Source organism: Hevea brasiliensis, chromosome 16 (genome assembly GCF_030052815.1).
Source record: "Hevea brasiliensis isolate MT/VB/25A 57/8 chromosome 16, ASM3005281v1, whole genome shotgun sequence".
NCBI classification, from domain to species: Eukaryota; Viridiplantae; Streptophyta; class Magnoliopsida; order Malpighiales; family Euphorbiaceae; genus Hevea; species Hevea brasiliensis.
This window is the reverse complement of record NC_079508.1, coordinates 51,267,758-51,290,351: the sequence shown is the minus strand read 5'-3', so window position 1 is coordinate 51,290,351 and position 22,594 is coordinate 51,267,758. Positions and strand designations below refer to the sequence as shown.

At 35.2% G+C, this 22,594-nt stretch overlaps 1 protein-coding gene and 1 non-coding gene across 2 annotated transcripts; one reads left to right on the top strand and one right to left on the bottom strand.

Moving 5' to 3' along the window:
- Positions 1 to 21: 21 nt before the first annotated feature.
- On the top strand, positions 22 to 128 carry LOC131175126 (small nucleolar RNA R71). The gene has a single exon (XR_009145287.1). It is a non-coding gene; the product is annotated as a small nucleolar RNA R71 (small nucleolar RNA).
- A 12,566-nt stretch (positions 129 to 12,694) lies between these two features.
- On the bottom strand, positions 12,695 to 16,204 carry LOC110643810 (esterase-like). The gene is made up of 6 exons (XM_021796306.2): positions 16,044 to 16,204; positions 14,232 to 14,464; positions 13,821 to 14,030; positions 13,558 to 13,727; positions 13,056 to 13,320; positions 12,695 to 12,960 (listed from the first exon to the last, which is right to left on the bottom strand). The coding sequence occupies exons 1-6, from the start codon at positions 16,202 to 16,204 to the stop codon at positions 12,695 to 12,697; spliced, it is 1,305 nt and encodes a 434-aa protein (XP_021651998.2).
- Between the last annotated feature and the right edge of the window lie 6,390 nt (positions 16,205 to 22,594).

Sequence of the window (22,594 nt, the reverse complement as noted above, 5' to 3'; positions counted from 1 at the left end):
TGAACCAGGAGTCAATCTTCTATGCCATGGTGTGGACATTCTCTCTATAGGTCTTTATATCTCTCCCATGCATCATAGAGTGATTCACCTTCTTTTTGCCTAAAGTTGTTGAGTTCAACCCTTAATTTTGTAGTCTTTGTGGGTGAAAAATACCTTGCTAGAAAAGCTTATGAGCGGTCTTCCCAAGTGTTGAATGTTCTAGCTGGTTGAGAAAGTAACCACTTCCTTGCTCTATCTCGAAGGGAGAATGAAAATGCTTTGAGTCTTATAGCTTGATCAGAGACTCCATTCATCTTGAATGTGTCACATAGGGCAAGAAAGCATTGGAGGTGGTAATGTGGATCTTCTGTTGGTGAACCCCTAAACTGGGTCTGTTGGATCATCTGGAGCCATGCCGGTTTTAATTCAAAATTGTTGGCATCCATTGTGGGTCTTGTAACACTAGGTTGGAATCCTTGAATAAATGGAGCTCCGTAATCCTTTAAGAGTCTTGGCCTATTGTTGTTATTGTCAGCCATGATTGGAGTTTCTGGATTTTCTTGATCTTATTCTTGGTGTCTCCTTTCTCTCCTGATTGCTCTCAGAGTTCTATCTATCTCGGGATCCAAGTCCAAAACTTCTTCTTCTGGCTTTGCTCTGGTCATGCACTAGACCAAATGCCTGAGAGAAAATAAAAGAAATAAAACAAATTAAATAAAACTAAATAATAAATACAAATGCCTAAATCAGCTAAATCCCCTATCGCTTAATATTACTAAAGCTAAATTCCCTGGCAACGGCGCCAAAAACTTGTTTGCTGGTTTTTCAACCCCTCAAGTGCACAGTCACTAACAAGTAATAAGTAGTGAGTGAAGTATCGTTCCGCGAGAAATTTAGTGTAACAACTAAAAAAAAAAAAGAAGAAGAAGATGTGACTTTGGCGTGTGACAGTGGGTTTCCACTGTCACTGCCAACCTTTTAAAAAAAAAAAAAATGGGACTAAAAAAAAACGGGGGGAGGAACCCCCCCCCCCCCCCCCCATTTTTCTCTCCTCTCCTCTCCTCCCCTCCCTTTTTCTTTTTTCTTTCTCCGGTGACCGGCCAGCGACCTCCCAAGAGGCTCCCCACCCGGCTGGCGACCCTCCGGCGACGGCCAGACCACCAGAAACGACGGTAAGAGAGGAAGAAGAGAGAGAAAACGTGCGCACCGTGGGCAGCAGCTTTCCGGCGCGATTCCGGCTTCATCCGACGTCCGATCGAGGCGATTCAGGTGGCGTTGGAAAGCTTGTTCCGAGAGCTTTCTTTTGATACTAATTTTGTAGCAAATGGAGGTCGGATGAGTGAGATATGGAGGAGAGAAGTTTCGGGTTTTTCAAGCTTTTTCGTCAGATCTAGGACGATCCGACCGTTAGATCGACGATCCGAGACCACCTATGGACTAAGGAAGAGGAGAGGAACATGGTGGTATGATCAGATCCGGCAAATGTCGCCGGTGACCGGCGGCCGGCCACCGTGCGCGGTGGTTCCGGCGGTGGCTCCGGTGGGCTATGGAGATGATTCAACTTCCAAAGGCTTCCTCATAAATTTTTGGAATTTTTGAGACACAGATAAACTTCGGGTAAGACAATTTTTATTATTTCTCTGTCTGTGGAGCATAAATACAATGTTTCTTAAACATGAAAAATTGGAAAAAAATTCTAAGAAAAATATATGATGAAAGTAAAATTATTTGGAGATATTCTATGGTGTTTGTTGAATTTTTGAGTGATTGTAGAATATTTTTGAAAAAATATAGATGGAATTTAGTTAGATTTTTAGCATATGGGCATATAAGATTATTTGAAATTAAGATAATTAAATTTTATATAATTGGTTGAAGCTTGAGGATGGAGGTTTAAATATGTGGATATTGAATTGGGTTGAATTAAGAATAAGTTAGATGTTGGAAACTTATGGAATCGAGTAAAATTCTTGAATAAAATATTCATGGGTGATAAAAAAAATTACAATTCATTTTGCAATAGCCTTATAATATTATTAAGGACAGCGGGACAAAATTTTAGAATTTTTAGAGCATGTTTGAGTGGATTTTTACAAAATGTCAATTATAGGGACTAAAACATAATTTTTAAGGTTTTGAGTATTGCTTGGTTGGAGGGCCCAGGAGGGGCCATATAATGATGATGAGATATGAGTTGAATTTAGAAGTGTTATTTGAGCCTTTTTGCAGGTTGGGTAGGTCCCAGGTATAGGAGAAACTCTGCCGGATTTCCGGCATAAATTAGGCTGTCTATTGCCTCTTTAGAGTTTTATTCTAACTTACTACTAATAAATTTATAATTTAATTATTAGGTGATCGATGTCAGCTATTTTTCTGCATCCAGCAGCCACAATAGTCATTGGTGTACTGTGAGTAAAATATTAATTTTAATTGTAATTTCAATAGTATTATATGTTCAAGCATGCCCATGCATCACCTATATGCATATATCTATGTAGTTAAACTCTAGGCACGTTTTATGTTGCATTCACAATTGTTAAAGTGCCATGTATGTTGTTGTGGTAATTTGGAGCAGTGTGCGTGCGTTGGCGTGCGTGTGATGTGGTGTTGGCTATGGATAGGACGGGTAGTCACGGCTGAGATCTTCGCTGGGACCCGATCCTTCGGGGGTAGTCACGACTTGAGTTCTTCGCTGGGACCTCGATTTGGTTTATTAAGCGAAAGTCCGGCTTGAGTTCTTCGCTGGCACCAGGTTGGATTTAAGAGAGCTGTATAGAGGATCAGCTCCCATATATTATGATTGATATTACTGGGTGTGTGAGTGCTCCAAATTACCTTTTTGCTGTTGTGATGTGAAATTATTGCTGATGTTGCATTTCACTCTACAGGGTGCATTAGTTTTAGATAGTTATAGAGATTATGGTTAAAATTGATATTTTACTCTCTGAGTCGAACGCTCACTCCTGTTCACCATATTTTTTCAGGCTACAGGAGGAGACATTTTTCAGAATAACCTATCCCTTTCCTCTCAGGTTATGGAAAGATTACTTAATTGTATAATTATTCTCTAAATTTGTAATTTAGGACTCCGCATGTGCTAGTAGTAGCATTAAGCCTGTCAGGGATCACATGAACTTAAGTTTTTGTATTAACAAATGAAAAAATTGTATGAGTTTTAAATGGTTATAAATGAGGTAACAGGGTTGAGCTGGGCTCCCCTAATTTTTGTTTCTGATAATTTCTGGGCTAAGTTGGCCCGAAATAAAATTTTAACAGTTTAATTTAATTTATTTTTATATGCATATTGGGCCTAAATTGTGGGCTTAGTTATGGGTTGAGGAATAGTTAGGCTTACTACGGGCCTCGGGGGCTTTAGGCTGGCCCAGGTCTTAGTGCCGGTCCGGCCCATAGGTTGGGTCGTGACATTTAGTTAGCAAGTACCAAGCTACCCAACAATTCTGACTTTTTAGGCTACCGGATATGTATGAAGAGTGAATTAATCTATTTTGGATGTTGAAAATAACTTTAAATAAACCTATCTATTGAAGCAATTCCAGAATTAATATTTTACATTGTAATCTTATTATGGGTTTTAATCTTATCTATTCATTGGATTGAGGATCGTCACTTTGATAGAAATTAATCCTAAGATATCCTAGGTCCTCTCTCAAGGCACCTAAGGTGTGTTTCGATTAGAACTAAACCCTATTTTCGTTGGTGATTAGTCCTAAAAAAAACCCTTTAAGATCTTTGATTAATTATGGAACTCCACAAAGTTCATCAGCCTATCTCTAAATCAGATTTTCTAGGTTCAAAATTTCGATTTTCTAATATTAATCTTCACCTTTCAGTCCTTCAATTAATACCTATAATTAACACTAGGTGGGTACCAACACGTAGCATATATTAAGATCACAAAAAATTAAATCAAATAACAAAACTCCAATCCGATAAATAAAACTCAATATTCATCCATAATAATAATTATGAGTGTTATTCTCCCATTTCCAGAATAAAGAAATTACTCACCCATGATGAGTTTAACAAACATAATAGAAATAAAATAAAAGAACATGAAATATCCACTTAAAGAAATAGAACAAAAGAACCAAAGAGAATCTGCAGCTTTGATCTTGTAAAATTTCAGCTAAGGGTTCCTCCTTGATGCCGATGCGCTCTTCTTCTAGACGGCTGTGTGAAAATAGTACAGGTGATATTGTTCGGCCTCTCTTTTGCTTTCTGCTACTCTTATTTATATACAATGTCTAGGGTTAGGTTTTTAGAGTCCTAGCAGCATTAGAAGTCTCTTTTTTTCTGTCAAAAACTAGAGCTGGAGCCAAATTAGGAAACTGACTGTCACGTGATACACGGCCCGTGTGTCACTACACAGCCCTGAAGCTTGAGTTATTGCATCTTGTATCGAGATAGGACTTTACACGGACCTTAGGTAGTTACACAGGCCTGATTACACAGCCCGTATACTTTTGTACTTCGAGAAAATCTTCAAGACTGGCCTGGCAGAGACTTACACGGGTCTTCATAATTTACACGGGTCATGGTACACTGCCCATGTTCTTTGGTTCTTTGGCTTTCTCCTGGTAGCAGATTACACGGGTCTGTGGCTTTGCTTATACGACCCGTGTATGGTGTATCAGCAACACTTCTCAATCTTTTGGCCTTTTCAAGCTCTTTACTTTGCTCCTATGCCTTGGAACTTCTTTAAAACACCTGGAAACATACAGAAAACATAAAATTCAGAGCCTGACAATGAAATTTACAAAAGTTAATGAAATTGATGATTATGCATGAGATTACTTATCTAAATACTATGAAATATTATACAAATATATTTAAAAATATCTATATAATGCAAGTGTATCGAATTTAAATTCTCTACAGTTTATGCAAAGTAGGGAAATGGTTAGAGATATGACAGAGGTTGTTGTGGATGGTAATGTATGTGGAAATTGCCAACTTGGGAAGTCACATAAGCAATCTTTTCCCAAAAATGCAGCATGGAGAGCAAAGGAAAAGCTGGAATTGATTCACACTGATGTTTGTGGACCAATGAGGGTAGCTTCTTTGAGCAATAACTCGTATTTCATCTTGTTCATAGATGATCTCACTAGGATGACCTAAGTTTATTTTCTCAGCAATAAGTCTCAAGTTTTTTTAGTTTTTAAGAAGTTTAAAGCCCAAGGGGAAAGACAAAGTGGTTGTTAGCTGAAAACTTTGAGATCAGATAATGGTACTGAATACACTTCTAGTGAGTTTAATAAGTTTTGTGAAGATTTGGGAATCAAGCACCAACTTACTGTCAGCTACACTCCTGAACAAAATTGGGTCTCAGAGAGAAACACTTGAAGTGTTCGGGTCTGTGTGTTACATTCATATTCCTTCTATAAAAAGAGGGAAGCTTGATAAAAAAGTTGAAATTGGTATCTTCTTGGGTTATGCAGCTCAATCAAAAGGTTATAGAGTATACAATGTTGAAGCAAAAAAGGTTCTTGTGTGTACAGATGTAAAGATTGATAAAGATGCCTACTGGAATTGGGAAAGAAATCAGGTGTAGCATTCAAGTGTAATTCAATAAAAATTTGAGAATGGGGTCATAAATTCTAAATTGGATGCTTATAATTCTGATAATGATTCATCAATTGATGCACCACCTCCCAAGACCAAATCTCTTGCTGAGATTTATGAAAGATGTAACCTCGCAATCTCTGAACCTACAAGTTGTGCAGAGGCTTCAACAAATGAGGCATGGGTAGCTGCAATACAGGAGGAGCTTAAGATGATAAACAAAAATGAGACTTGGTTTCTCAGTCCTAGACCTAAAGATAGGAGGGTCATAGGAGTTAAGTGGGTTTATAGAGTCAAATTGAATCCTGATGGAAGTGTATTTAAGTACAAGGTAAGGCTAGTGGTTAAAGGATATGTACAGCTTCCTGGTATTGACTATGGTGATACATTTGCTCCAGTAGCTAGACATGACACTGTGAGATTGCTAATTGCCTTAGCTGCTCAATTGAAGTGGAAGATTTATTGTTTAGATATTAAATCTGCCTTCCTTAATGGTTTTTTGGAGGAAGAAATCTTTATTGAATAGCCTGAGGGATTTCAAATTGCTGGAAGTGAAGATATGGTTTATAAGCTTAACAAACTTTGTATGGCCTGAAGCAAGCCCCTAGGGCTTGGTACAGCAGAATGGATTCCCATTTGCTTGATCAAGGGTTTCACAGAAGTCCTAATAAGCCTACTTTATATGTGAAGCACAATGAAGATGAAGGTTTGCTCATTGTCTCTTTATATGTTGATGATTTGTTAGTGACAGGAGTCAATTTGAATTTACTACAGAGTTTTAAGAAGAAGGTGCTGCAAGTGTTTGATATGTCAAATCTGGGCTTAATGAGATATTTTCTTGGCCTTGAGGTTCATCAATTTGAGAATGGAATTTTTGTTTCTCAGCATAATTATGCTTTGGATTTGTTGAAGAAATTTAATTTAGAAAGTTGCAAGTATGTTACAACTCCATTGGTATTGAATGAGAAGTTGGAGAAAGAAGATGGCAAAGCAAAAGTGGATGCTACCATTTACAGGAGCTTGATGACTGCTACCAGGCCTGATTTGATGTTATCAGCTAGCCTTCTGTCAAGATTTATGCAGTCACCAAGCCAAAAGCACTTTGGTGCAGCAAAAAGTGTTCTCAGGTATTTAAAGGGTACAACAGACTATGGTATTATTGAGTGCGGAGAAAGCTATTCTTGTTGGTTTTTCAGATAGTGACTAGGCTAGATGCTTACATGATTACAAGTGTAACTCAGGGTATGTGTTTTCTTTTGGTTCTGGAGCATTCTCTTGGAATTAAATGAAGCAGGATATTGTAGCTCAGTCCACAACAGAGGCAGAATATGTAGCAGCAGCCTAGGCAACAAACCAAGTCATCTGGTTGAAGAAAATTCTATCTGATTTGAAGCTACATCAAGATCAAGCTGTTGTGCTTTATGTTGACAACAAATCAGCTATCTCCATAGTTGAGAATCCAATTCAACATGGCAGGACAAAGCATATTTGTGTAAAGTTTCATGCTTTGAGAGGGGCAAAAAAAAAATGGTGAAGTTAAGCTTGTTAATTATGTTTTTGAAGAGCAGCAAGCAGATATTCTTACTAAAGCTTTACCACGACCAAATTTGAGATTATTGGATCCTTACTTGGAGTTTCCAAGAACAATCTCAAGGAGGAGTCTTAAGCTGACTAAGATTGATTTTGGAAACTAGTCAAATATATTTTGTAATATTTCTAGCCTTAATTCTAGCTGAATTATTATTTTGTATGTGGTGTTCCGGATTTTATGGATTCAAGTACTATAAAAGCTAGAGTTAATAAGGTTAGGTATTAACTCTTTGTAAAGCTTTGATATAAAAGATTTTTTTTGTAACTTCTCTTGGCAATGATATCAGAAAATTTCCCTTTCATTTTATGCTCTGTTTTTTCTGCATTACCATTGCTGCTACTGTTCACACATTCACTGGTCTATTCATTCTCTCTTGATTTTATTTTATTTTTTTTTCATTTAGCATCATGGAGACAGTGAGAGAGAAGAGGAGGCACAAAATAAACCTTGTGCATGTGAAAACCGATCTGTTAAGTCATTTTTCTTTACTATTTGCTCACTGAAACTCCTCTCTCATCACACTGCAATAATGGATGCCAATCACGTGTACTTCGGACCATCCAACTTTCATTTCCGTCCAAATTAAGGAAAAAAAGAAAAGAAAATTCTTTATTGGAAGTGGGGTTTGAATTGAAAATTTTCTATGTATTAAAATTTTCACAAGAATCGAAAGAGAGTTGCCTTCCATTAACAGCTATTCCTCCACAACTAGCACTACTGCTATATTTGTATTTGCCTCCATATCCACAACAAGCCATTATTGGCTGCTCAAATCCTGTGAATGATCAAAGATGAAAACCAAAATCAGAAATCAGATCATGTCAATGACCAATTTGATATGATCTGGTTTATCTTTCACCTTAATTTGAAAAATCATTAAAAAAACTAGTTTATTGTACTAAAATACGAGAAAACTAGGGTGTGCAATTCTAATTCTGGTTTGGGATCTGCCTAGTAATGGGAATTGAACCGAAATTTCAATATGGTTCTCAATTATTCGGTTCCAGTACAGTTTGGTATAATTTCTATTCGATTATCTGTTCTTGACAAAATTTTATGCAATTATTTCTATAAAAATCATATTTGAATTAGCATTTTGAATTAACATTTAAGTTTTGAAATAGGTTATTAATACATAATATGTCATGTCATATATTTTTAGATTATATAATATTTAACTATAAGATAGACATATAATTTAGGATTATACATATTATATAATATAGTAGTACACGTATATTATATAATATATATTTTAGCTATTTATTAATTATGTAAACTTTAACTATAAAACAAAAATATAATTATGAATTAAGCATATATATAAATAATACACTTATATTTAATAGTTATAAGGTAATTTTATGTATTTATAACTAAAATTATTAATAAAATATAATATTAAATTATATTTAATCTATATATATATATATATATACACTAAAAGTATATAATACATCTAAAAGTCATAGAAAAAGTATATAATACATCTAAAAGTCATAGAAAAAAATATATATATATTTAGTTTTTGATTCGATTCTGATTCAATACAGTTTTAATTTAATTTTGAATGAAAAATCAAAACTAAATTAAAATATTAAAATAAGTTCAATTTAGATTTTTTTTTGTTTGATACAGTAATTTGGTTCAGTAGGAAATCTTGATAACCGTCCACAGCCCTCGAAAAAAACTTCTAGTACATTAATTATATTGGAAAGTGGTAAAATGGGAGGAAAGAAAATTTAGTGAGAAAAATTTTGGTAAAAAATATTACTCTTCCTAGTTTAGAAAGAGAATAAAAAGTAAGAACTAAAAATATAGAGAAAATTACAAAAAAAAAAAAAGAACTTTAAGAAATTTTTACAATTTTAACCTAAATTAAAAAAAAAATTACTCATTAAATTTTATATATATATTTTTATGTTTGTCTAATTATATCCTATAGTTAATAAGTTCATTAATAAGTTAATGGAAACAGCACATAAAATGTTTTTTATCCAATTAACTTTACTAAACCCTAATTAAAATTATGCAAAGCTTCTAAGTGAAAATGACATATCTCGACTTTCTATCCACGATTCTCTCAGTCATGAGATCCACAGTTCACAATGGAGTATTTTACGGGACCACAAACTTGTCATTATCATTGCAATTACACCCAACAAACATCATTTTCGTTGATTTGTTTTGATCGAGTAAGGGAGACAAGAAGGAAAATGATAACGTTTTTAGGGGTTTTAATCTTAAGGGATATAGTAATTAGGGTTTAATTAGGTTAATTATTAGGGGGTAGATGATGTCTGACTTGGTGTTTCTGTTAGGTCCTTAATGTTGTCAGATATAATTGAACAAACATAAAAAGTAAAGTTTAATCGGTAAATTTTTTAAATTTAATTTAGAATTACAAAAAAATTTTAAGAGTTTGCATTTTTTTTTTATAATTTCCCAAAAATATAATGAGAAAAATTCTCTTGTGAGTCATATATGTTACGACCCAACTTATGGGCCGGACCGGCACTAGGACCTGGGCCAGCCTAAAGCCTCCGAGGCCCGTAGTAAGCCTAACTATTCATCAACCCAACTCTAAGGCCCATTTAGGCCCAATTTCAAGTATTCAACAGGATAGAGTCCGGCAATAAAATAGACTTTTTAACGGGGAGTTTTTGACTCACTCGACCTGTAAACACAATATATAATCAATTGGGGAGCTCAGCTCACCCTCCACATACTCATAATAACATAAAGTTAAATGGGAGCTTAGCTCTCTCATCTAATCCAACTATATATGCATTTAATAAGTTTACAGGCCCAACATGATAATTATATTACAGACCCAAATTAAATAAATATTTATAACACATGCGAAAATTCTAGGAGTTAACAGAATTATACAAACATGAATAGACGACTTGCGAAGGAGAAAAACAGGTTAACCACAACAATGATCCTCCTGTAGCCTGGAAAAATATTGAACAGGAGTGAGCGTTCGACTCAAAGAGTAAAATATCAATTTTAACCATAATCTCTATAGCTATCTGAAACTAATGCACCATGTGAAGTGAAATGCAACATCGTCAATATTTTCACATCATAACAGCAAAAAGGCAATTTGGAGTACTCACACACCCAACACCGTCAAACAATACATATATGAGAGTTGATCCCTATATAGCCTCTTAATCCAACCTCTGCTAGCGAAGAACTCAAGCCGGACTTTCGCTTAATAAACCAATATGGGGTCCCAGCGAAGAACTCAAGCCGTGTCTACTCCGAAGGACCGGGTCCCAGTGAAGATCTCAAGCCGTGTCTACCCGTCCTGTCCATATCCAACACTATACCACACGCACGCCAACGCACACACACTGCTCTAAATTACCACAAACAATATCCATAGCACTTTAACATTTGTGAATGCAACATAAAACGTGCCTAGAGTTTAACTACATAGATACATACATATAGGTGATGTATGGGCATGCTTGAACATATAATAATATCGAAATTACAATTAAAATTAATATTTTACTCACAGACTCAACCGAAGTTACTGTGGCGGCTGGGCGGAGGAGGAAGGCTGTCCCGGCTCACCTGAAAATTTTATTACAATCATTTAATAAATTTGACTCAATACAAACTAAGAAAAAGACCAAAGATGTCCTAAGTCGTGCCGAAAATCCGGCAGAGTCTCCCCTATACCTAGGACCTACCCAACCTGCAAATGGGTTTAAAACGCACTTCTATATCCACAAACCATACATCCACAACTCAATCACATCACACAGCCCCTCCTGGGCCCATCCAAATAGTCATCAATCACAATATATAAAATTATAGTTTAGTCCTTATAATTGACCCTTTTTACAAAAACTACTCAAATGAGCTCTAAAAATTCTAAAACTTTGCCCCGCGGTCCTTAGCAACATTACTAAGCTAATGCAAAAGGAATCATAATTTTTTGAGCTACCACGAATATTTTATGGATTTTTAATCCCATTCAAGCACTAGAAAATTACGAAAAAGCAAGGTTCGGGTTTATCTATGCCAATTCCGACTTCGAGACGCGCTCGGGACGTCTGACAACGGTGGGGTAGCCAAAATCTCGACCCAATTCCAAGACTTTTTCGGTAGCCTGTCTGTCTAGCTGGAAATTCACAGACCCGGGCAACTGTCGAATTTCCGTGAATTGAAGGTACCTACACGAAGCCCACAACACGGGGGTTAGTACATAATTTTTATAGAATTTTCTAACCTCATTTAGTGCTCGGAAAAACACTACGAAGTTTCATGGGACCTATCAAAAAATGGTGTCAAAAAATTTTAAAATTTATATTGCCACGAAGCTCTCGACGAGTGGAGAGCTCTGGTACTCTCGGTTTTCTTGTGGGGTTCACGGTTTGCGAGAAATCTAGACCAAAAATCGAAATGGGCTAAAACTTCCCGAGCAAAAATTGGACAAACCGCTCGATGGATTTTGGTGATCTTGGTGTCTATGGAAAGCTCTCGAGGTGTAGATGGTGTTTGACACAAGACCCATTGGGCGGATTGGATTGGCCGGGTTTGGCGGAAGCCAAGCGAACGCATTGCGCCTCTTCGCGCGTCATTTTCAGCCGCATGGAAGGCCGGCCTGCGGTGGGGGAAGGCTGGGGCGGTGCGCCGGCGAGGTGGGGAGGGCTGGGTGGCAGCGGCGCATGGGGAGGAGGGAGGAGAGAGAAAACGGGAGAGAGAGGAAGAGAGGTCGGGGAAGTGCGCGGAAGAAGAAGAAAAGGAGTTGGCCGGTTCGATTCGACCATTCCGACCGGTCCGGTTCGATTCGACCGGTCCGATTTAAGATATAAAATTTTAAATTTTTACTCAGCCTTGGTACCGAAAACGAGACTCAAAAATTCCGAAAAAAATTCTAAAAAATTCGTAGAGTCCAAATATATTTTTAGTTTTGTCACGTGATCTTTAAATTAATTTTTAAAAATCATCAAAGTTTTATATTTCCGAAAAATCAAACCTGATTTCTAAAACCTGAAAAATCTCAAATAATTTCTCAAAATTTAAATAAAATAAAATATTAATATTTACCCACAAAATAATAAATTTAAAAATTAGGGGTGTTACGATATACCAACATTTTTCTCTCAAAATTGGTAGGGAAGTGGAGTGAAAAGTATTAAATTACTTTTTATTCATAAATAATATATAATAAAGGTTATTTACGTAATTTTCATTATTAAAATAATATTATTTTGAAAATTTTCAATCCCTTCTTTTTCTCCCCTCCCAAACAAGAGAGAGGGAAAAATGATTTGAATTGCTAAAACTAGCATTCCGATTCTTGCTTTCCATTTGATTTAGAAGAAACGATACCCAGAAAAAGAAAAAGAAGCAGGATGCCCAAAACCAAAAAAATTTCACCCCATAATTCATGCTAATTCAAAAGTTACATTGCATTGCATCAAGAGTATTATTAAAAAAATTCGACATCATCAAAGGCCTTCAACAAGCAATGAATATAATTTAATATGGTGTAGAATTCTAATACATGAATAATGGTTAATTAGTAGTCCTATGACATGCCAAATTCAAGGGAATGTGCGGGTCGGAGAATCCTCCAGTAGAAATTTGATCGAAAGTAAATTTGTTGGCAGCTTCAGTGTAGTGAACTCCATCCCAACTCACTCGAACTGAAGGTTGATCACATGATGAGTCCATAAATATTTGGGTACCATTTATAATTGCTGGACTTCCACATCTAGCAGTATTGCTATTATTATATTTTCCTCCATATCCACAGCATGCAACCAGTGGAAGCTCAAATCCTACAGTTGTTTGATAGATACCAATTGATCAGGATAATATATATATAAATTAATAGACTAATAGCCTTATGGTTGAATGTTTCATTTGGGTTTACCGTATTTTTGTGCTTGGCTGATTAAAGAATACTTGACAGAATAGATGTCAACGTATGTGAATGCAGCTGAGGGAATATCATTCCTGAGTTGTGCTATGGTCTCCTTCAACCTGGAATTAAAATACTGAGCTACTTCATTGAAAGGTTTTGCACAACCGGCATTGTCCCTTTCTGCTGAGGGAAAATTTGTTAGAATATAAGGAAGACAACCAATCGGTCCTGTGTTGTGAATCCAAAATGATCTACCTCCCCAATTGGATATATTCTGCATCAACACCAACTTCACTAGTTTAGCTGTAACTAATTAGAGGAAAACTTATCTAGACCTTGGTTCATCATAGATATAAGATATAAATATGTGAGTCTCTCATTTAATATGTGAATCCCATCATGCATAATATATTTTGGGTTCATGATAGATAAGGTGTGTATATATAAATATGTCAATAAATGGGGATGTTTTGAAACAGAAAAACGTACGCATGGATAGTTTAGAATCTACCTTAATGTTCACAGAGAACCTATTGAGAATTTCAGGGACAGAAGCTTTCACTTCCTCAAAGGACATGTTATGCAAAAGTCCAGCTTCAAGATCATTCTGACCGATGTCGAATGTGTACAAAGCATTTCGAAAATACTCTTCCTTGGGCATCAATTTTGCAAATACACCACCTATAAATCGATTGAAGCTCACTGAGAAATCAATATTGTTATGTGTATATGTTAAATATTGATGGGTATATATATATATATATATATATATACCTTGTTTCCTTATCAATTTTGACCTGTTCTTGAATTGCATGAATTGCTGGAATTGCACATCAAGAAAAAAAGGACTCGATATACCACTAGGTATAACACTAGATGGCAATCTGATGGTGGATCCTCCAGTGGCAAAATTTGCACCATGTGTGAAGCTTGTACCCAAGGAATTTAGATATGCACTGAGATATGGGAGATTGAGGCTCTTGGCTAGCAATTAAATTGATATACAATTTGTTCAAATTTGTCAATAACTGAAGATCACTAATAATTTTTTAATTATTGAATTGCCATATAAAAATGTATAGAAGTATATAAAAATAAAATTAAAGATGAGACAATAACAATCTAATAAGAGTTGATGTGTATATATATATATATATATACCTGCCTATGGTAAAAATTACTTACCAATGAAATCTATAATCAGTCTTCCATCAGAATACCTCCCTGAAGGCGTGTGAAAGTAGGTGTTCCCATAAGGACGATTAGGGGGACCAAAGGCAGCAGGCAATCCACCGGTGTCAGAATTTGAGTCACCGAAGTTGAAGATTGCCGGAAACTTACAGCTTCTCAAAGCAAATGTAGGGTTCAAGATGTCAGCAAAGGCTAGAAGAAGAAAGCAAAATGAAGAAATGGCAGATCTCTTAATGCAATAACAATCCATTTTGCTAGTAAATTAAACAAGTGGCTAGCTCTAGAGATGGTGGTTTGGAATATATATAATGGCAGTACATATGCTTAGAAAATTAAAATATATATTTATCCCCAGCTTGCAGATTTTTTAGTAGCTAGCTCACATCTATTATCTATACATGCAAGTTGAGTCTTTTTTATTTATTTTTTTTAATGTGATGATATATAATGTAGACTTATAGATGCATGGTCAATGGATTTTGCATTTGATCATATGGCCATGAGATTTTGCAATAATATTTTATTTCTATTACCCCTTTCTTGTCGGATCAATATCCCAATTGAGTTTTTTCTCAGAAAAAAAAAATCTATATTTTAACTGTAGATCTAGACTGCATTAAAATACAAAATGTCCATCCACTAGAGTGGCAGAATATCAGACTACAAAGAATTTTTTTTTTTTTAAATACAAATTGAAATGCATTACCAAGGCCGAGTTACAATTATCGAGTCTAGAAAATAAATAAAAAAAGGCTTGAGCTCAGTTCACTAAGCCACCATTACACAGACAACTTAACCTATAATTCATCTCAAAAACTCTAGGATTGATGGAGAAATCAAGCTGCCATCCCTTAGGCAGACCAATGCCGCCATTCTCATTCCATGCCAAACTGAACCACTGGCTAGAATGTGAAGCTATCAACATATGAAGGGTCTCAAAGAGACCTAGCACAAACACTAACCTCTGCTTCAACCCCATCGACAAAGATCTCCTTACTCACCATTCAGAATCACCACCATATGGCCAGAGGAGCGACGCGTAGTGCTTCCGGCATCTCAATCTCATATAGCCTTTGGGACTTTTTTTTTTTTTTTTTTTATAATATAGAGAAGAAAACAGAACTAACCCAGCCCCTTCCTAGGGTAAGCTACCCTTGCTGTAGTGTAAGGCAACCCTGGAGATACCAATATTGACTCATGCAAATAACTCTCCATCTAATTAGTGGTAGTTTCCAAACCCAGAAAACCCAGACACAAACCAGAGTTCTTAACACTAGCTTATCTTGGTGCTTGATTTGCTGCATGTCTCCCTCACCATGCAAGCTCCATCAAGCTGTGCAAACCAAACCAAAACCAACTGTATATTTATTGCCAAACCAAGATGGGGTGGGACGCCCTTCCGATCAGTTCAAAAAGTGAGAGTGTAACGACCTGAATTTCAAAAATATAAAGTTTTGAATTTTTTTTTATATTATCTTAATATTATTTTTAGTAATATTAATGTAATTTAATCAACTTGTTAAGCATTAGTATTATTAAATGGGATTATTATTATCATTATTGCTGTTATTGTTGTATTTTACTTAAAAATCTAATTTAAACTAATTAAAGTCGTATTGGATCCTATTGAAAACAAGTTTGGACCTAATTGAAAAACTTACAAAACTTTAAGGATTTATTAGGCAATTAAAAGTTAAAAAAAAAACACAACAACCCAATTTCTCTCTCTCTCTCTCCCTCCCACGTTCTCTCTCCTCTCCCGCTCGTCACTCTCTTTCTCCCTCCGTTTTGCAGCTGCTGGCAAACCTTTGGCCACCAACAGCAGCTGGAGAAAAAGCTCCACCACCCAACGATACCGGCAAGCTGTCAATTGGCCGAAGCAATGGCAGCAACGGCTCAGAAGCAAGATGCTTCTTCTTCAATGCACGCATAGAGGGGGCATTTTCCAGGCGCGATTTCAGCTTCATCTGAAGTCCGATCGGGGCATTTTTGGTGTCGTTGGAAAGCTTATTTTATGAGCTTTCTTTTGGGACCAATTTTACTTCGTTTGGTGGCCAAATGAGTAAGATCAAGAGAAGAGAAGTTTCAGGTTTTTATGACTTTCTGGTTAGATCTCAGCCAATCGGTAGCCAGTTTGGACGATCGGACCTAGGTATCATGATCTACACTCCTCAAGCTTCGTTTTGACACTAATTACGCCTTTATCGTAGATCGAACAGAGAAGATGCTCATCGGATGGCTTAAACTAAATCGGCTGATATCGGGGGAATCAGAGTAGAGTTTTGATGAACCGTCAACAGATTCGTCACCAGTAGCTCATGGGCATCCCAGATATGTACTCAGATTGATGATAACTCACCAGCGCCCGAGACCGAGTTTCCGACCTAATCCGGATGCCCGGTGGCTCGTCCCGGAACATAGTCAATATTGCAGTCGATCCCAGTAGTTTCAGATATTCTAGACGTATTCTAACTCAAGTTGTGTAGTTTGTGTTTTGATTAAGTTAATTGGTTAAATCTGTAAAATATTCCCGACTTAGTAAAATTAAGTAAAATGACTTTAATTAATACAAGGATGATGTGGAGGAATTTCAAGAATATTTTTATAATTTTTTAAAGTGTTAAAAATAATTATTTAAACTATATAGGAATTAGGGACCTGAGTTAGAGTTTAGAAGATCGGACCTAGATTAAGTTTCTTATAGGCTCCAGATGGGCATTACAGTTATTGTTGTGGACCTGAGACTTTGTGTGTTATTGTTGTAGGGAGTTAGGTCTAGTTATAGGGGAGATTCTGCCAAAATTTCAACAAGATCTTAGGAATTATTCTTGCTTTTTTAATTAAATTAATTGGTTAATTTTGTCAGTAAATTGATAAAAGTCATTGTGTTTGTATAGGCAATTAGTGCCAGATAACCTTTCTTCTCTACAACTGGATTAGCTACAATCGGGTCGACCAGTCTGTGAGCTAGATATTGATTATTTTTGTAATTTCAATATTAATTATATTTATAGCATGCTCATACATTTTATAAATATTTAATTATACACATAAATAGTTAATATATTAGGATTATTTTGGTTGTTGCATATTTGATTATTATTATTTATTTGTGATTACCGCCCTGAGGATAATTTGAAACTGGGTGTGTTTTTTCTATATGGTATATATGGATATGGATTGGATGAGTAGTCGTTGAGTTGATATTGTTGGCCTCCGCATTTGGATTTAAGCGAAAATTCCATTTGAGTTAAGTTCACTAACAGGATTTGGATTGAGACAGCTGTGTAGGGGAATCAGCTCCCATATTTATGTATTGATATTACACACTAGGTGTGTGAATAGCTCCAAATTTTCTTCTCGTGCGAATATTGAATGAATTATTGGTTCTATGTGATGGATGTGCATTTCATGGTAGGATTGCATTTGTTTTAGATAGTTATAGAAATTGCATTTATAATCATTATCTAAACTCTGTGAGTCGAACACTCATTCCTGTTTAAATATTTTTCCTAAGTTGCAGAAAAAGCGAGTTTATTTTCGAGTTTAACCTGCATTTTTCTCTGCAGGTTGTGGTGCTTCTTATTTTAATAGTTTTTATTATACCTATTTATTTATTTATTTATCTATTTGTCTATCATGACCCAACCTATGGGCCGGATTGGCACTAGGACCTGAGCCAGTCTAAAGCCCACGAGGCTCGTGGTAAGCCTAACTATTCCTTAACCCAACTCTAAGGAATAGTTTTTGACTCACCCGACCTGTAAACATAATATATAATCGATTAGGGAGCTCAGCTCACCCTCCACACACTCATAACAACATAAAAATAAATGGGAGCTCAGCTCCCTCATCCAGCCCAATACACATGCATAAAATAATAAGTTTACAGGTCCAAAATGACAATTTATATTACAGACCCAATTCAAATATATTTCTAACACATGCAGAAATTCTAAGAGTTAACAGGTTTATACAAACATTAATAAACAACTTGCGAGGGAGAAAAGCAGGTTAACCTCAAAAATATCCTCCTGTGGCCTGGAAAAATATTGAACAGGAGTGAGCGTTCGACTCAGAGAGTAAAATATCAATTTTAACCATAATCTCTATAACTATCTAAAACTAATGCACCCTGTAGAGTGAAATGCAACATCAGCAATATATTCACATCATAACAGCAAAAAGGTAATTTGGAGCACTCACACACCCAGTAATGTCAAATCATAAATATATGGGAGCTGATCCCCTATACAGCTCTCTTAAATCCAACCTGTGCCAGCGAAGAACTCAAGCCGGACTTTCGCTTAATAAACCAAATCGGGGTTCCAGCGAAGAACTCAGGTCGTGTCTATCCTGAAGGACCGGGTCCAGCAAAGATCTCAAGCCGTGTCTACCCATCCTATCCATAGTCAACACCACATCACACGTACACCAACGCACGCATACTGCTCCAAATTACCACAATAACATTCATGGCACTTTAACTGTTGTGAATGCAACATAAAACGTGCCTAGAGTTTAACTACATAGATATATACATATGTGTGATGCATGAGCATGCTTGAACATATAATAATATCGAAATTACAATTAAAATTAATATTTTACTCACAGACTTGATAGCAGTCACTATGGCGGCTGGGCGGAGGAAGAAGGCTGTCCCGGTTTACCTGACAATTTTATTACAATTGTTTAATACAATTGACTCAATACAAACCAAGAAAATACTAAATACGTCCTAAGTCGTGCCGAAAATCCGGCAGAGTCTCCCCTATACCTAGGACCTACCCAACCTGCAAATGGGTTTAAAACACACTTCTATATCCACCAACCATACGCCCACAACTCAATCATATCACACAGCCCCTCCTGGGCCCATCTAAACAGTCATCAATCACAACATGTAAAATTACAGTTTAGTCCTTATAATTGACCATTTTTGCAAAAATCACCCAAATAAACTCTAAAAATTCTAAAACTTTGCCCCGCCGGCCTTAGCAATATTACTAGGCTAATGCAAAAAGAATCATAATTTTCTGACCTACCAAGAATATTTTATGGATTTTTAATCCCATTTAAGCACTAGAAAATTATGAAAAAGCAAGGTTCGGGTTTACCTATGCCGATTCCAACTCCAGGGACGTGCTCGGGACGTCTGACAATGGTGGGGTAGCCAAAATCTTGATCTGATTCCAAGACTTTTTTGGTAGCCGATCTGTCTGGCCGGAATTTCACAGACCCGGACAACTGTCGAATTTTCGCGAATTGAAGATACCTACACGAAGCACACAACACGGGGGTTAGTACATAAATTTTACAGAATTTTCTAAGCTCATTTAATGCTCGGAAAAATACAACGAAATTCCGTGGGACCCATCGAAAAAAGGTATCGAAATATTTCAAAATTTATATTGTCGCGAAGCTCTCGATGAGTGGAGCGTTCTGATACTCTCGGTTTCCTCGTGGGGTTCACGGTTTACGAGAAATCTAGCCCAAAAGTCAAAATGGGCTAAAATTTTCCGGATAAAAATTGGACAAACCACTCAATGGATTTTGGTGTTCTTGGTGTCTATGGAAAGCTCTCGAGGTGTAGATGGTGTTTGACACAAGACCCGGCCCAATAGGTGGCCGGAACGGTCGGATTTCTGCCGAGAAGACGGCGCGTCTTCGCGCCGTGCACGCTTTCCGGCGTTCAGCGCGCCACATGGGGGGAGGCTGGCGCTACCGTGAGGTGGGGAAGGTTGGGTGGCGGCTGGCCGGCAAGGGGAGGAGGGAGGAGAGAGAAAACGGGAGAGAGAGAGAATGAGAGGTCGGGACGCGCGCGGGGAGAAAGAAAAGGAAGAAGAAGCCGGTCCGATTCGACCGATCCGATTCGGTCCAATTTGATTCAGGATACAAAATTTTTAAATTTTTTACTCTGTCTTGGGACCCAAAACGAGGCCCAAAAATTTCGAAAAAATTCTAGAAAACTCAGAAAAATTCGTAAATTCCAAATATATTTTTAGTTTTGCCACGTGGTCTTTAAATTAATTTTTAAAAATCATCAAAGTTTTATATTTTTGGGAAATCAAACCCGATTTCGAAAATCCGAAAAAATTTAAATAATTTCCTAAAATTTAAATAAATAATAAAAAAAATTAAAATATTAATATTACTCACAAAATAATAAATTTAAAAATTTGGGGTATTACATTGTCTAATTACTAGAACTCAACTGTGACATTAGTTTATGAATATATTGTATTAATTAATAAAAAATTAATAATATTAGATGGTTTGTACATACTGTGTTTCAAGGTTAAGCTAGACTCCTCTAATAGTGGATTTCTGATAACTATCGGGTTGGGTTAGCTCAAATAAATTTATAATATTTTATTTTATTTTGTTTGTATGTTGGGCATTGATTTTGGTCCTGATTATGGGTTTGAAAATAGTGAAGCTTATTACCGGTCTTAAAAACTTTAGATTGACTTAGGTCATAGTGTCGGTCCAGCTCGTGAAATCGGATTATGACAGAGAGGCCTTCCCCTATCCAAAGGTAGGGTAAGCAAATTGGAAAAAAAGAACGTTTGGCTGTATATGAGAGAGTTGAAGGCTAGAAGAAACTTAAATAAATTTCTCTCTCTAGAATCTCTAGAGAGAATGAAATTGCAAGACTACAAAGAAAAATGCTTATTAATAACTGAAAATTCGTATTATAACATAGGCAATAACGTCCTTTGCTTTAAAATTAATAGGCAATAATGTCCTTTGGTTTAAAATGAAATAAGAAAAGGCTTAATATTTATTAGTTATCCTTTAATTTTGAAGTTTGTTACACTTTCATTCCTTTTCATTTTGTTACCATAAAGTCCTTTAACTTAAAAAAAAAATTACATAAAAGTCCCTTGTGTTAGAATATCATCATATTTTCAATCAATTTAATACGTGATAGTGTCATGCTATAAAATAAAAAGAAATTAAAGAAACTAAAGTAGCGCAAATGAAATAAATTCATATTAGTCTCTCTCCTACAACACCTATATCATGTCTATTAATTCTCTGCAAAAGTCGAGAAATTATATTTCTTACTTAATTAGAGACTGGATCATCATACCACTCAAAATATTCATAATAATTGGAACTCTGTAATTTTATACACAAATACATAAATGAAAAATATTTAATATAATAAATTATTACATCTAAAAAAATCTAATTTTAAAACCAGAAAATCAATCTAATATATTTACTTTTATTTAAAAAAAATTTTTTTCTTTTTATTTTATAGCATGACGCTATCATATATATCAAATTGATAAAAATACAATGAAATACTTAGTGTGGGGATGTGGGGACTTTTATATAATGTTTTTTTATCAACAACAGCACCATTGGTTATATAGTGTGGGGACTTTGCTCTAAAATCTAAATATATATATATATGTAGTAGCTTTCAATTGCACGTGTTAGTTTGCTGCTTTTTTTTTTTTTTTGGTTGAACAAGGAAGATAGTTTGCTGCTTTTTTTATGATTCATACTAATATTTTTATTTATAATTTTACTATGTCGTGACATGTTTCTTCCTATCTTTCACATTTTTTTTTATTTGTTGATTTATGCCCTCTCACCAGCCTTTCAAACACGATTTCTATTTTGTTTTTTTAATATTGTAGTTGATGTTATCATATGATAATCATAAATTTATAATTTTAGCTTAATTAAATGTAAATTATTTATACTAATATTAAAATATTTATAATTAATAAATTTTAGTTCAATATTTTAATTTATAAATCGATAGTAGCAAGTGTGAATGATTTTTAATATTAACTAAATTAAAGTTTGAAAAATTTTAAGATTGATAAAGAGAGTAAGACAAATTTCATTGCTATCAATATTACATTGTTTTAATTTATTTAGTTTAAAATGCTTTATCTTTATTTTACTTCTCTTCATTTTCTTTTTAACTTTAGAAATATTTGCTTTATAATAATCAATTTATTTTAATTATTTATATAATTTAATAACTATAGCATAAAATTATTAAAAGTAATTAGTTAAATGATTGTAAATTTTATTAATATGATATCTATACTTAATTATTTAAGTTATTCTACATGTTAACTATAATCTAATTAATCAGAGAAAATACATTATTTCATTAAAAAAAATTAAAATAGCTTATTTTAATTTAATTAGAAAAATAATCTTACTGCATTCTATGGATTATTCATTTAGTTCTACATAGAAAAGGGAAAACGGAGAAAGACAAGTCTTTATTACAAGAAACTATTTCATACAACTGTTGTATATACAACTGTTGTATATACAACAGATAGATTATTATGATAGAAACCAAGTGAATCCTAACA

What these genes read in the sequence shown, in the direction of transcription:
- LOC110643810 (XM_021796306.2), bottom strand. Translation starts at nt 16,204, where the DNA reads ATGAAGCTGAAATCGCGCCTGGAAAATGCCCCCTCTATGCGTGCATTG. An exon ending in ACTGATTATAGATTTCATTG is followed by an intron (nt 14,031 to 14,231) that starts GTAAGTAATTTT and finishes TTTAATTGCTAG; the next exon opens with CCAAGAGCCTCAATCTCCCA. An exon ending in GGTTCTCTGTGAACATTAAG is followed by an intron (nt 13,321 to 13,557) that starts GTAGATTCTAAA and finishes GTGTTGATGCAG; the next exon opens with AATATATCCAATTGGGGAGG.